This window comes from Haliaeetus leucocephalus, unplaced genomic scaffold (genome assembly GCF_000737465.1).
Source record: "Haliaeetus leucocephalus isolate CR32 unplaced genomic scaffold, Haliaeetus_leucocephalus-4.0 Scaffold636, whole genome shotgun sequence".
Lineage (NCBI taxonomy): Eukaryota > Metazoa > Chordata > Aves > Accipitriformes > Accipitridae > Haliaeetus > Haliaeetus leucocephalus.
This window is the reverse complement of record NW_010973072.1, coordinates 4,587,711-4,601,545: the sequence shown is the minus strand read 5'-3', so window position 1 is coordinate 4,601,545 and position 13,835 is coordinate 4,587,711. Positions and strand designations below refer to the sequence as shown.

The window sequence follows — 13,835 nt, the reverse complement described above, 5'->3', positions numbered from 1 at the left end:
TACCCAGTACTTATACTGCCTTACGTATATATTCCTTCTGTTAGCACCTTCCTTGGGTCAAGTAAGGTAGAGAGAGTGATAATATTCTGAGCACTTTCTGGAAAAGGATAGGTGCAGCTTTACAAAGCACCTGTTAGCTCTGTGATGATACTGTAGACTGGAATGCAAGTTCTATAGGGTGAGGTATTTTTACTGTTTTGGTTTTGTTTTTTTTAAATCAGGAGCTGATGTGCCATTTCCTTATTGAAAACTCTCATTGTTAGTGTGGCATAAACATAGGCCTTAAAAAGTGCTAAATCTATAAAGGAATTCAAGCAGATAGAAGGTAATCTACCTTTAATGGGTACTAACTGCCAGGAACTTTACCCGTGTCTGAATAACTACAGCTGCCAGGCACCAGTTCAGTAGGAACTCCGATTACCTTTCCAGATCCAGCAGATGTATTTTTTTCACAGCTAATTCTGCTCAATACCCCCCAGAAGTCCACATGAACATTGGAAAACCAGCTTGAGTCACAGTCCCAGTGCATGTGTGTGCTCTCTATGACTTTCATCAAATCTGTGCCAGTTCCTTAGCAATTGCTGGGCAATTGCTGGCCTGAATTTTGCTGAGGTGCAGTCCCATGATCCAAGCACTCTCTGGATGGCTCTCTAGGTTACACACTGGTTTTGGCGGCCTACCATGACATGTACATGGCCCACAGGGCTTGGTACAGTCAGAGTTCACCTTAGGAGGCTTGGGAAGTGTGCTAGCATACCATAATGTATGTGTCACTTCAAAGCACAGTATAATATATTCATCCAAAGGTGATTGCTCTCACATGGATTTTGGAAGAGTATTTTGCTGGTTTAGCTATGCCTGAGACACCCATTTAGGCTACAGCTGGGTAAGAACTTTAGCACCCGTTTCCACCTAGGGAACAAGTTACAGCCTGCCTGCTGGCCACAGATACTGCCTTGCAGATGGTCTAACAGTATCCAACACCTAGAAATTGCCCTTTTTCCCATTCTTACTTTGGTTTAAAGGACTGTATAGCATGGGCTGGGCCAAGAAGCCATCTCTTCACAGTTATTATTTTCACTAGGATTGTTCCACTGGATTTTTGGAAGGTGTCACACTTCGAACAAAGAGGATCAAAATCAGGAAATTCCAAACTATGGCCTGAGTCACATTACCCATCATAAATAAAAGGTGTACGTGACAAAGAGTACAAAATTTGGCACTGACCCACTTCTCCACTGTTTTGTTTTCTTCTCTCAGATGGGTTTAGAAAAATTCAACTGTGCCTCTGCTGATGCTAAGGAAGTAATTTTTCTATCACCCAGCAGGAACATGTGCTTTTGAAGCGTAAGGATCCAACTGTTCCCAGCCTGCCATGTAGTTAGTCCTAAGATGCTACTGATAAGAGAGCAGGGATTTGTTGCATCATGAATGAGTCAGAGGTGTATAAGAATGTGATTCTGCAGTGATTTCTACTCTGCTGGAAGTAGGGACATGAAAATGCACGACAGTGCTGTATCGTCAAATCTATGAGAGCAAACTTTCTCTAGGAGGTAGAGTTACAATACCTAACAGAAGATGAGACTTTGGAACATGAGACAATATATGTTCAATAATCTTTTCCTATTCAGCCAATAACTTACCAATTTTCTTGTATTTGGGTTCTGAAGCACCAGAGCAACTCTCTGCAGAGCCTAAGAAGGCTGAAAGAAAGAAAGGTGATAGTACCTGACAAAAATTGAACCACTTCAGTAAGTTTAAATTTCCACTGTGGAAACTTTTTTAACTTTTTGTAGTAGAAGGGGGTGTTATCAGTTTCAATTCAGCTATTTCAGAACTTTACAGGTCCAATGTATAAAACATGAATGTTAAAAGTCTGATATTATTTTCTCTGACTGTGAAGTTTCAATTAGGCTGCAGATTTTTGTGCCAGTAATCAAAGATTTTTACTGCTGTTCTTGCTATTAAAGAGGGAATTGTTCAGCTAATGCTTGCTAAGCTATTGATACACTGAAAACAAAGTTAACACTGTCACACAGATGATAAAAAAAGGGAAGAAATATAACATGCTTAATATCGTGTTATAGGACAATAAATTCTGCAAATTGTAAAGAATGTGCCTGGGGGAGCTGTTTTCACTTCCAGCCCACACAGGATGATCAAAGTCAGAGGAAGCGCATCTAGTTGTATCAGTGAAGAACTACATGAGAGATGCATGGAGGTTGTGTTAAAACCAAAGTACTGCAATGCAAATTTAGAATTCAAACACTACAGCCTTTCAAACTCTCACTGTTTTTCACTTACTTCGTTTGTGACATTTCTGCATCTTTATGTCAGTAAGTTTCTCAGTGTTTTCAGCAGCCATTTCATCCAAAGTAAGGTTCCCTGCTAAAAACATGAAAGATTGCCAAATGTCAACCTTTGTTCTCCTCAAAAAATTACAGAAAGAGGTAAAAGCAAGAGAAACACACCAACAGGCAGCAAAGATGAAATATGCTCCAAATAAAACATAAAAACCAAATCACATAATAAAACACATATCCAGATCAATATGATTTAGAAAGCCCACAGAGCTCTGAATGCAGATTCTGTCACCCTATGTTAGTTTCTGAACTGCAAAATATTAATCTACTGCCATAAATTCAGTGGATAATAAAATATAAATCCTTCTCAATGCTCTAATGATGAGCAAAGGATAAAACATCACAGCTGTAACACAGTGTGACCTCAATGCTAGCAAAGTTACTCACTCATTTTATGTATTAAAAGGATTAGATCCTTTAAGAGACAGAGCAAAGGGTTCTAAACAGATTTTATATTTTGTGTTGTAAGAACTGTGAAGTTATCCATACCATTCTTCTACTGGCAACTACTTATGTACTAATACTGTATCTCGTTTCCTCTAAAACCAATATAAATTTTGCCATTAGGTGCAAACCCCCCCAAAGTCTAAACACATCAGGGAGCAGTAAAAAGCATCTAAAAAGTCATGTGAGCTTCTTGTAGCCAGAATTGTCCTAGGAGAGGACTGACCTTTGATAAGTTATTCCAAATGATTTTGCTCAAACATAAAATAAGATATACACATATTCTGTGAATCTTTCTGATTCTATGGATTTTACAACAGCCACGTATTAATCCATATATTCTGAAATAGTAAACAGCTGCATTTCTGCCACTACCAAAACAATTATTTTGTACCAAAAGCCAAGCAATTATCTCTGGTCAAGCACCGAGTAAAGGAATCATTTACTACATGTATATTATACCATTGCTGCATTGATCAGAGAGAGAAGTAAAATTTGACATGCTTCCTCAGGCAGCTCTGTGCATTCTGGACAGAAATAAGAGTGCATGAACTGCATTTATATGCATGCTAAGTCCTCTGGGTGGGTCAGGTTTAATGAAGTTACATACATCATCCTTGTTGTGCTCAGAGTAAGTCTGATGCTAATTGAGGGCATATACTGCACTAGACAGTTAAGCTGTGCATACACTATGGCCATGGTGACATAATCAACAACTTAGTCAGAGATAAAACTGCCATCTTTGAGAAAGGCCTGCAAAAATACAGAAAATCCTCAAAGTTTGCCAAGAAAAGTTCCTGGGAGAAAGAAGAGGATACCAGATGTATAGAAACCTCACTAGTGTTCAAATTGTGGGGATGAAGTACAGTGCAGATGTTAGCCAGAACACTGTGATAGAGACAATTAATCTTTGCCACATAAATCTTACCAAAAGTGTCTTCCACCTGCTTTTCCTGCTGATCTTTGAGCACATATTCTGCTAATTCAGCTAGCAAGAAGGAAAAAAAAAACCAGGTACACAATAATGACACAGTAAATTTCACAGTAAAACTCTTGTAAGCTTACCCTCATTAACAGAATTCTGCAGTGTAAGTGAAATTGAAGAGTTAAGTTTTTCTTGTAAATTGTTGTTCAGGAAATAAAGAACATGAGAAAGGGGAAGTTGAGACAGGAAGCATTAAGCAGAAGGAGCAATTAATAGAGAGATTTTCCCCCCAAAACCACAAGCTACTGTTCGTCTGTTTCCCCACAAAGCAGAGGTTTAGGTACCCTCGCTAGACCTACCATGCATGAGGGACAGGCCACTTGAGTATATGCCACTGCTTTAGACTGAAAATAGAATTTGTAAGAAATAGCTATAGCAAGTGATCGGAAATAATTATTTAAAAAACAAAAATTGCTTTCATACCTATTCTAGCATAGGCTTCTATGGTGTTGGAACAGAGATACAGTTCATCCCCATTTTCACAATTTTCCATCGTACACAGGAAATCCAAATTATTGAACTGATCATAGTTGCTGGCATCAGCTTCGGGATCTAGAATTAAAAAGGAGTACTCATTGGCTCAGTGAATACCGTAACCAAGGAGTAAAAAAACCAGATAGCGGGACTTGCAGAAAAGGCACATTTGTTACTTAAGCATAAGGCTTTGGCTCTTCATTGTATGTTAGCTAAGTAGGAACAGAACTGAACTCTTAGTAATTTATAGTCACCCAGAATCAATGCTTTTCTTTTGCTAAACTCTGAGACTTCATCTCTGCTAATATATAAAACAGTTCTAGAATCTATTATATGACACTAAGGCCTTCACACATGGCCTAGACTCATCCATTTTATTAAATGTTTTTATTTTTCAGGATATGGTGGTACCATCCAAATTCCCTGTTCAGAACGATGCTGAGCCCATGCTAACCCCTGAGCTGCAGCTACAAATTGCCTGTGAAGCTGCTGGCTGGCCAAGGCCACAAACATGCCAGGGACCATGCTAACATCACAGAAGAGATGTCCAACTTCCAATAACAGGCACCATGTCCTGACAATGCTCAGTTTATCTACACCATCTCAGACATTGCTAAGGCTCAAAAGTATTCAAATCAGCTGTGGTGGGTTGACCCTGGCTGGGTGCCAGGTGCCCACCAAAGCCGCTCTGTCACTCCCCCCTCAGCTGGACAAGGGAGAGAAAATATAACAAAAGGCTTGTGGCCGAGATAAGGACAGTTTAATAAAGTGAATGCAAAGGTCGTGCGCGCGAAAGCGAAGAAAAACAAATGATGTTATTCTCTACTTCCCATCAGCAGGCGATGTCTGGCCGCTTCCCGGGAAGCAGGGCTTCAGTACGTGTAGTGGTTGCTCTGGAAGACGAAAATGCCCCCCTTCTGTCTCCCTTTACTTAGCTTTTATATCTGAGCTGACGTCATATGGTATGGAATATCTGTTTGGTTAGCTTAGGTCAGCTGTCCTGGCTATGTCCCCTCCCAAGATCTTGCCCAGCCCCAGCCTGCCATTGAGGGTGGGGGGCAAAAATGTTGGAGAGACAGCCTTGATGCTGTGCCAGCACTGCTCAGCAGTAGCCAAAACACTGGTGTGTTATCAACACCTTTCTAGCTACCAATGCAGAGCACAGCACTATGAGGGCTGCTATGGGGAGAATTAACTCCATCTCGGCCAGACCCAATACATCAGCGAAACATCTCTGATACAAGAGTCAGTCCTTGATCCCTAATTCATCCTACTTTCAGTCACTGAGCAAGTGAGGCCATGGGAGTGAAGAAACACTCCTGCAGGTGTTGTTAACAGCCAGAAGTTGAAAGAGCAAAGCTCAACGTGGAAATAATTAACCACAAAGATGATTCCAGATTCTGGTGCTCGGTTCTCCACTGATTTGTCCATGTACCTGCTGAGCCTGGTCACTCATGAAAACAACAAGGATGCGAGGTGATATCCTCCAATTTGGTAATGTTTTATACCTGTCAGGCACAGAGCTATAGGACTTCCTATCTGGCATACAACTGTTTTCCTCCTTTCATTGCCACTCTCAACCCACAGTCCAGCTCATTTGTTTAAAATAAGCTCAGCTATTGCTCCACAACACAGTCAGCAGCACAGATACACTTTCAAACTTTCATGCCAGCAAATTCAGGAAGAGCACAATGTTCCACAACCTCCACACAAATTCAGGAGCAGAAAGTTTGAGAGCCAGGGCAACCTCCTAATCTGATTACCTGTAGGAATTTATCTGCAAGAAACTATCATCTTTACTCCCTGGCCCTTCTGCTTTCTCCTCTATCACAGAATCATAACATCATTGGTCTTTGCCCCTGAGAGCTTTAAAATGGCATCTGGTAATGAAATGTGTTGGTGCCGTAGGATCTGAGAAGGAAATGAAACACTAGTTTGCTTGCAGACTGGCTTCATCACAAACTCATATAAAAGTCTCTGTTTTGCAAAGCTTTTGGCCTGAAACTACAAAAGTGTTGACAATTGCAATTGACCAGGTTACAATAGGAACATTTGCAAATAAACTACTTACAGGAATGATATCCAAACCAAAGACATGAGCCTCACACCTTGATGACATGTATAGTATGTTTTGTTAGACACACTGAGCAGGAAGCTGTAAATATGTACAGACCTAAAACCATGGTAGTTTCTGGAAGCAGTCACGATTTTATATACAGATACAGACAAAGTTATCATATTGTAAGACCAAGTGTCTGTTGAATTTAGTCCAGCCACCATGATAAACTGCCATTAGATGGCTACGTAATTGAGAGGAGATGGTAATAACTTATAGCATGATGACTAAACTAATTAAGCTTTTTTTAGTGTTTTACTAACCTGCAGAGAAGTCACTTTCTTCATTTCCAGATGACTTAGGATCAAGGAGAGTATACAGATGCAATGGATCGATATCACTGTGCAGCAAATCAAGATAGCCATTTTCAGACACAAATACCGAATCCATGATTCGTCTCTTGATGTCTGAAATCAAATTGCAAAACAGTTAGCTATGACAAAATCACAGCTTTTGTCAACCAAAACAACAAGTCCTGCACTGTGGCTTTCCGTTGACAAGACATTGAGATCTTAAAGCTGTGGAAGTGGTATTGCTTACCAAATCTTGCGTTGAGTTATAACCCTGAGTTACTTAAACTTACAGATCCAGATACAGCTTGTAATGAGACTTAACTATTTTTTACTGCCATCAGGGGAGTGGGATACTGCAGTCTGACCACCTGGACCAAATATCGAGTAAGTCACAACTCCTGTATCTTTATCAGGATATAAATGATGCAAGCACAGATCCAGCAGGTACTGGGGAAATGAGAAGACTGCCGTGAAGAGGATGGAAGAAGAATCCCATTCTTTACCGTTGGGACAATTTCTTCTCAGGGGAAGCGGCTTCTGGCTAGGATACTACACCCAGTTCCTAAGCCCTGGAGGTGGTACTAGGAGACATCCCTTCAGCACAAGAAGGAACAGTGAAAGGTAGAACACATATTTTGTATAATTCTTTCCCAAACCATACAGTTGACTGTGTACAGAATGGCATGGTCACCTTAGCAATTAGTTTCTGGTAACAAGGCACTCACTGACATTTTGGAATCTATCACAATTATTTTTTAATCAATTTTCTTTCCCCCTCAGAACTCCTGCATGTACCTACTCATGAGCTAGGAATTGCTATAGCCTTTCAAGCAGAGTGCCATACAGTATCCAGACAAATCTGATTGATCTAAGGTGCTCCCTGCTCCAGTCACCCATGGTTATATGAGAACTGCTTAGACTGTTGCAGCTACATTTCTTGATAAAGCTTACCTCTTCCTCTACCTCATTTTAAATCCCTTCTATTTCCTTCCAGTTACTGCAGCGGGCACTAGAACAAGCTCAAACATTCCTCTTGGATATTCCACAGGTAGTGGAATAACACTATGTGTTGGTTATTCATCATCTTTATCAAACTATTTGAAAACCAAATATTGGCTCCTCAGTGTTTACAGATCATTGATATGAATGCCACCTGGGCTGGTGATCCAAATAATTTACTCCACCATAATATTGAGATGCCAGCATGAAATCACCAACCAGCAAAATTTCCAGACCATTTCGTGTTAAAATAGGTGTCCACACACCACAACCATGAAAAGTTTCAGCTTGGCATCAAACACCATATTTTGCAATGACGGATAGCTGTAATGCAGCTCTCAAATATTCTGCCTTTAGCAGAATGCCGTTGATGTCCCTGGTTGCATGTCTGCTTTCCTGAGGTACGCAAATGTGAAGCAACCTGCTGTACCATGAAGTCTACCTGCAACATGAAAAAAGAGAAATCCAGCTAACACTGAAGCTCTGATGAAAGAAGGCAGAGGAGACCTAGTCACACACTACCGCATTCTGTTTTGTTATAAACTAATCTTTATTCCTCTTACCCCTCTGCAGGTTGTCCCCCTGAACAGCTTGGAAATGGACCTTTGTGCGGTCTGCTGCATAAGACACCAGAATCTAGAGCCAGAATTTAGAAGAGCGGTCCCATGAGTAGGAATAACCCACACTCAGGTAGTTCTCCTTTTTCATGTTGTGTGACCTCATTACGTTACCAAGATTACAAAAAATTGATTTTATTGCCTGCCATGCTATAAATGGAAAGCAGAAGTTGACAAACCTGCATGGGAACTAAGAATGAGGTTATAAACATACCAGATGAAATTTTCCGTTTGTTGCAACATTTTGCTTTGCCCCTTCCTATGTTGAATTAATGTAAAATCTAAACAAGAGTTGGGCCTTTCAGAATGCCAAGTTGCCAGACTTTGTGAATAATGCTGTTGAAGCATTATCTCTGAGTCAATATAATTTTGGGGTTAGAGACAGAGAAGCAATTGGGCAGAAGCTGTAAAGGGAATGCAGGACAGACAAATATATCACTCCAAGTTCAGTGATTAATAAACTGCTTGATTACAGCAGACAAAGAAAAGGGCAAGTCCTATGGAAAGAGACTAAGTAGGCCTACGTAATCTTCATGGAAATACTAAGCTTTAATTAAGTCATAGACACAAAAGCTTTTGTTATTTTAAACCTTTCTTTCCATAACATTTCCTTGTGGATAAACACATAAGTAATGCAAAATGTTTTCAGCTACAATGGTCAAGAAGTCAGGAAGCAATCAAGAGGAAGTCTTGCCGGTGCTAAGTCCAGCTAGAGCTGAAAATAGAGCGTAAGAGGTGTTATAACCCAGGTGCACAGGAGTGAAGGAAACATAGCCTTCTACCTTGGGAAGAACGAAGATTGCCACTCTTTCAAGAATGAAAAACTTGATTACTTTTTTGTTTTACCGGTCTGAATGGCCCTCAGCTTACCCTCTTTTTTCTTCATTACTGTGGTTTTGACACAAATCTATACATAGCTGTCTTTCTATTGACTACACTGGATTTGGGATGCTGTGTCTTCTTTCTGCAGCTGAACCAACATATTCTTAATAGCAGCTGTGCTTTGCTGCATTAAAGTCATGGTGCCACCACGGAAAGCACTCTGTCCAAGGGTGCAGGAAAACAGAAGTGAGTTTTTGAAAGATGAAAATTTCTACGCTGGGAGAGCCTGAGGTTAATTACCCCTCAGGGACAGTGAGTGTTTTGCTGTGTGTTGTAACTGAAGCACATGTGAAAATGAAACCAGACCTTACCAAGCTTGTTTACAACAGCAATTCCTTTCCCAGGGCTTCCCCTTTTTTTTATCAGAGCATCCCAGCAGTCCCCTGTCTGAGACAAAAGATGAATAAGTGCTATACTACTCAGTACTTCCTCCATTGTTTCATACTTTATTTTAACTTAGTTTACTGATAATACATTCTGTTTGGGGTGCCATACAGTGCTGCCAAAATGGGCATTTGACACATTTTCACATCAGAGGACTAAAAAATTTTGTAATAATTTCTGCGTTAGGGCTGTGAATGCTAGAGCCAGCTCTCAGCACGGACCTGCAATAAAAGGACTGAAGTCCCCAGGGATGCCTTTGCGGCAGGCCTTCATGCACAAAGTGCATGTGCTGGGCAGGGGCAAGACAGGACATACTTCCCAACGTATTTCCATGCCATGCAGGAAGTTCAATCCCTTGTTGTTTGGACACTGGTTAAGGCAGATTTTTTCTTTAAATCTTTAAATAACACCTCCTTTCTCCAGCAGCCTATACACTCCAGCTGAATCGCTATATTTGGTAGACCTGTGTTACATTTGTATTACCTCTGCAAGGATGCAGTGCATACCTGCTACAGCAAGGTTTCTACTCAGGATGCATTTGTTTCAGCGCTGTATTCTGCATGTACAGCACAACTGTATGATTCACTTCTAAGATTCTCAGTGTTTTTTACAGTGCTCTTTTAGAGTCCAAGTGATACCATATGAATTAAAAATGCTGGAAAAGTAGTAAAAGAAAGAGTGAACATCACCATACCAGGACAAAGAATCCAGTTAAGGAAGGAGCAGGTGTTCACTTAAGTCACACACAAGTCTTAAAGAGTTAGATGGGGCATTTTAGATTTCTAAAGATAAGGGAGGTGGTTGTGATTTATCATTTTGCCCCAGTAATTTGATTTAGCCATGTCTTATATTTTAAAGGATCAACATGTTAAAGACTCCAGGCAATGGGGTCTGCTACTAACTAAAATCAAATGGTGTCTAAGAGAATGAGAAGAATTATACAGACAATAATGTAACATTTACTCCAAAAATACGGTGGATGTTTCTGAGGAGATTTGTTAGGGGGTTTCCTTCCCAAAACTCTGCTGACATCTGAACTGACAGGTAATAAAATAATTTCCCACATGAATACAGAGGTTAAGAAAATGAAAATACGTAGTGATTTCAGTAAAAGAGAAACCCTCCACAATTTAATTTTTGTACCAGTTTAGGAAGCTGAGGATAATTCATAGAAAAGAGTAGTAATGCCATGCAAATTACACATTTCTTAACCTGAGGATGACATAACATTACAGCTCCAAGTCTTAGATTACAGAAAAATAAGAGAGTATGACTGCTGTGAAGACAGGAGGTTGAAAAATTAAACACAAAGATTGCCGAAGAAAAGTTATTTTCTTGCAACACCCCAGACCCATTAAGGGCTACACAAGAATCTGAGTGAAGCAAGCTGACAAAAACCAGGTTATATCAAACTCTAAGTAAGGAGTCCAGTGAAAGACTGGTACTTTGAGCTAAAAGCTCAGTATTATCAGCCAGAATTTTAAAGCCTTTTTTTTAAACGCCTTTAGAAAGTCTTCTCTTTTCTTCTGTGCCCCCACAGGTTATGTCATTGTGCACAATACACACATCAGAAGGCAGGGATATGTTTACCTGGCTTTTGCCGCAGGCAGTGTACTGGGGCAATGTTCTCTGGGACGTGGGCAAGCCGGCAGGGAGGACGGATGAAGTCCCCTCCATGCTACAGTCATCTGTCTCCCTTTCCTCTCCCCAAGTCCATCGTTAACAATTCCTCTGCTCCACAGGTACCAAACAGATTTTCCTTTCAGAGATGGCCTGATTACTTGTAAACTGCAAGTAAGGGTGCTCAATTTATACTTAGCTTTGAAGGTTTTGGTTTCTATTTCAGATCTATGGAAGGCTTATACATCTTATAGCCGGTTTAACTTTTCCTGTTGTATCACCGATTTAACAAAAGATACTACTTTTACCCACACTCTTGCCAATGGAGTGGTGTGTTACTTGCCATGGGCTTTATAGTCTGAAAAGGAAGAACAGAGGTAATGTTGGAAAAACAGCTGCTCTATATCCTGCCACATTCTGTTTTGTCTCCCTTAGAGATGAGTTTAAAGAAGTTAGAAAAAGTATAAATATGAGGTAAAAGGAGCTTCTGCCTTTCAATGAACTTAGCTGTATAGTGACCAGCGCAACAGATAAAACAAATGTTACTAGCCTTGCGCTGGAGACAGCCGAGTTCAGGCAGACTAATAACATACTGTCCTGCAGGTGTCAGAGTTGTGATTTGAGAGCAGAATTTTCCTTTTCATATCCCGTATCGCCTCGTATGTCGCAGCTGTGCCCAGCTCTCCCATCCCAGCAGTAAGATGAAATAAAGCAGCACAGCAGACACCTTGCCTATAAGCTTTTTTTGCAGAAAAAGTACATTTGCATTCAGAGACTTCAGGACAGACATTCAGAGAGACATTCAGAGATTCAGGACAGAATCTCAGCCCTCCCAAATGGGAAAGTAAAGCTCTAAGTTGTCTTGCCAGATCCGTGAGTAAGCCAGTTTCTTCCAATGATCCTCAGTTTCAGTTTCTGTAAGAGCAACATTTATAAAAAAACCAAGTACGTTCTTAACAAAGTCTGAAAAAACCTACAGGAACCTTTTGAGCACGTAACAGGGTTAGCCACAAAACAAAATTGCTAAAAATTCTCCAAAATTTCATCCACACTCAGACTTCATCTTACTAATATTTCAAGCAATACAAGTCCAGATACTGACACACTGTAGTTACCAATATCTACAAAAGGTAAGATGAATTTACCATAACAAAAGCACTGCATTCAAGAGCTGAGGAAAAACTGACCTTAGAGCTGAGGAAAAACCGGACAGTTCCTCTTCCTTCACTCTGGATTCAGTACCAAAAACCGACGAGAGCTGCTATCACTGCCCAGGGCTTATAGAAAGTGACAGCAGAAAGGAGGAAATGAGCCACACCAGTCACTGCAGAAAAGTTAAAGGCTCCGGGGGAATTCCAAGGAGGAAAATTAACAGGAACCTGCCTTCTAGCAACCCCTGTATAATAAGCACTGTTACCCTTACCGGTCACTCGTCACCACTAAGAAGAGCTTGCGCTTGTCACTAGTTAGGAACAGATGGATTTATTCAGTTGGAAACCAAAACTGGATGACAGCTGGCGGTAAAAATTTCCGGTGCTCCCCAGAATTCTTCCTCCCCTTTTTTATTCCAGTTCAAATCTGACCCAAAGACATGCTGTTAAACAGTCCATCAGTAAGAATAAAGCAAGCAGCATGCAGACACTCTTACCTTGCAGCTCCATTTGGCGTAACAGAAGTGAAAGTACTTCTTTCACATGTTCACAGACTCTACCAATACAAAATTAGTTTGGTATCTTGTGCAAATGTCTCTTGCCATTGGCCCAAAAAGACAAGTAGGATGTTCTGTGAAACAGGAGCTTGTAAATCTTGTCTGGCTTACACATGGTGTTCAGTGTTTGCTTGTAGCAGCATCTGATGGAATGCTTATTCATCTAATCATTGCTTACCCTGCCAGTGCCTACCTGGCATAAGACAAACAACCCTTTGAAAAACAACTTTATGAGTATTTCTGTCGTGATGCTTATAGCTGCTTCTGTGTGGCTCTGCAAGCTTATTTGCCTATTTTTCTATTTTTTATCATGCATAGACCTACAGAAGTTAGAAATTAATTATGGAAGAGAATATATTCTCAAGCGAGCAAATACTTTTTGTAGTATTATTCTATTGGCTATAGCTTATAACAAAAGTTTCACCAGAGTCTGAAGGAGAAAGGAAGGAAGTGGGATTTGATGACGTCAACAACATCCAGGACTTGCTGCTTCAGTAAGGCAAGTTTTTAATCAGTTGCTCGGTAACAAAGTGCTTCTGCACAAGGTAGCAGGTCCTATAAGCAAAGCAGCTGCTGACCTGTGTAAGCCTTTTACCTTTGCAGAGGAGATCCACTTCCACCAGCTTCCATGGGAACATGCTCACTGGGAAGAAATAAAGCTGTTTCCTTCCTGGGAGAGGCTGATCTGTTCCCAGTATTTACAGAGATACAAGGCCCAGCCGGAGATACAGGGCACTAGCCTCTTCAGGCTCTCTAACCAGCCAGGCAGCTGTGTCCTTGGAATTCCTCTACACAAGAAGAAAAGCAACATCTCGGTATAACAGCATTCAGAGCAGGAGATAATAGAAGGCTGCACAAATACAGATTCTGTATTTTAGTGCTCTGTTTTGATAGACAATAATACAATCCTGCATGAGAAATCCCTACAAAATTTAAGAGGGTTATTTGTT

The 13,835-nt window shown here is 40.6% G+C and overlaps 1 protein-coding gene across 1 annotated transcript in view; it reads right to left on the bottom strand.

Annotated features, from left to right (window-relative positions):
• The window catches only part of CIITA (class II, major histocompatibility complex, transactivator), a 30,678-nt gene extending 17,813 nt beyond the window's left edge, over positions 1 to 12,865 (bottom strand). Inside the window, exons 1-6 of the mRNA XM_010578447.1 lie at positions 12,826 to 12,865; positions 6,646 to 6,789; positions 4,216 to 4,344; positions 3,736 to 3,795; positions 2,305 to 2,388; positions 1,644 to 1,703 (exon numbers count right to left, since the gene is read on the bottom strand). Of these exons, the coding sequence (XP_010576749.1) occupies positions 1,644 to 1,703; positions 2,305 to 2,388; positions 3,736 to 3,795; positions 4,216 to 4,344; positions 6,646 to 6,789; positions 12,826 to 12,838 (490 nt within the window). The 5' untranslated portion in view covers positions 12,839 to 12,865. The remainder of the gene's footprint in view (positions 1 to 1,643; positions 1,704 to 2,304; positions 2,389 to 3,735; positions 3,796 to 4,215; positions 4,345 to 6,645; positions 6,790 to 12,825) is intronic.
• Positions 12,866 to 13,835: the final 970 nt, after the last annotated feature.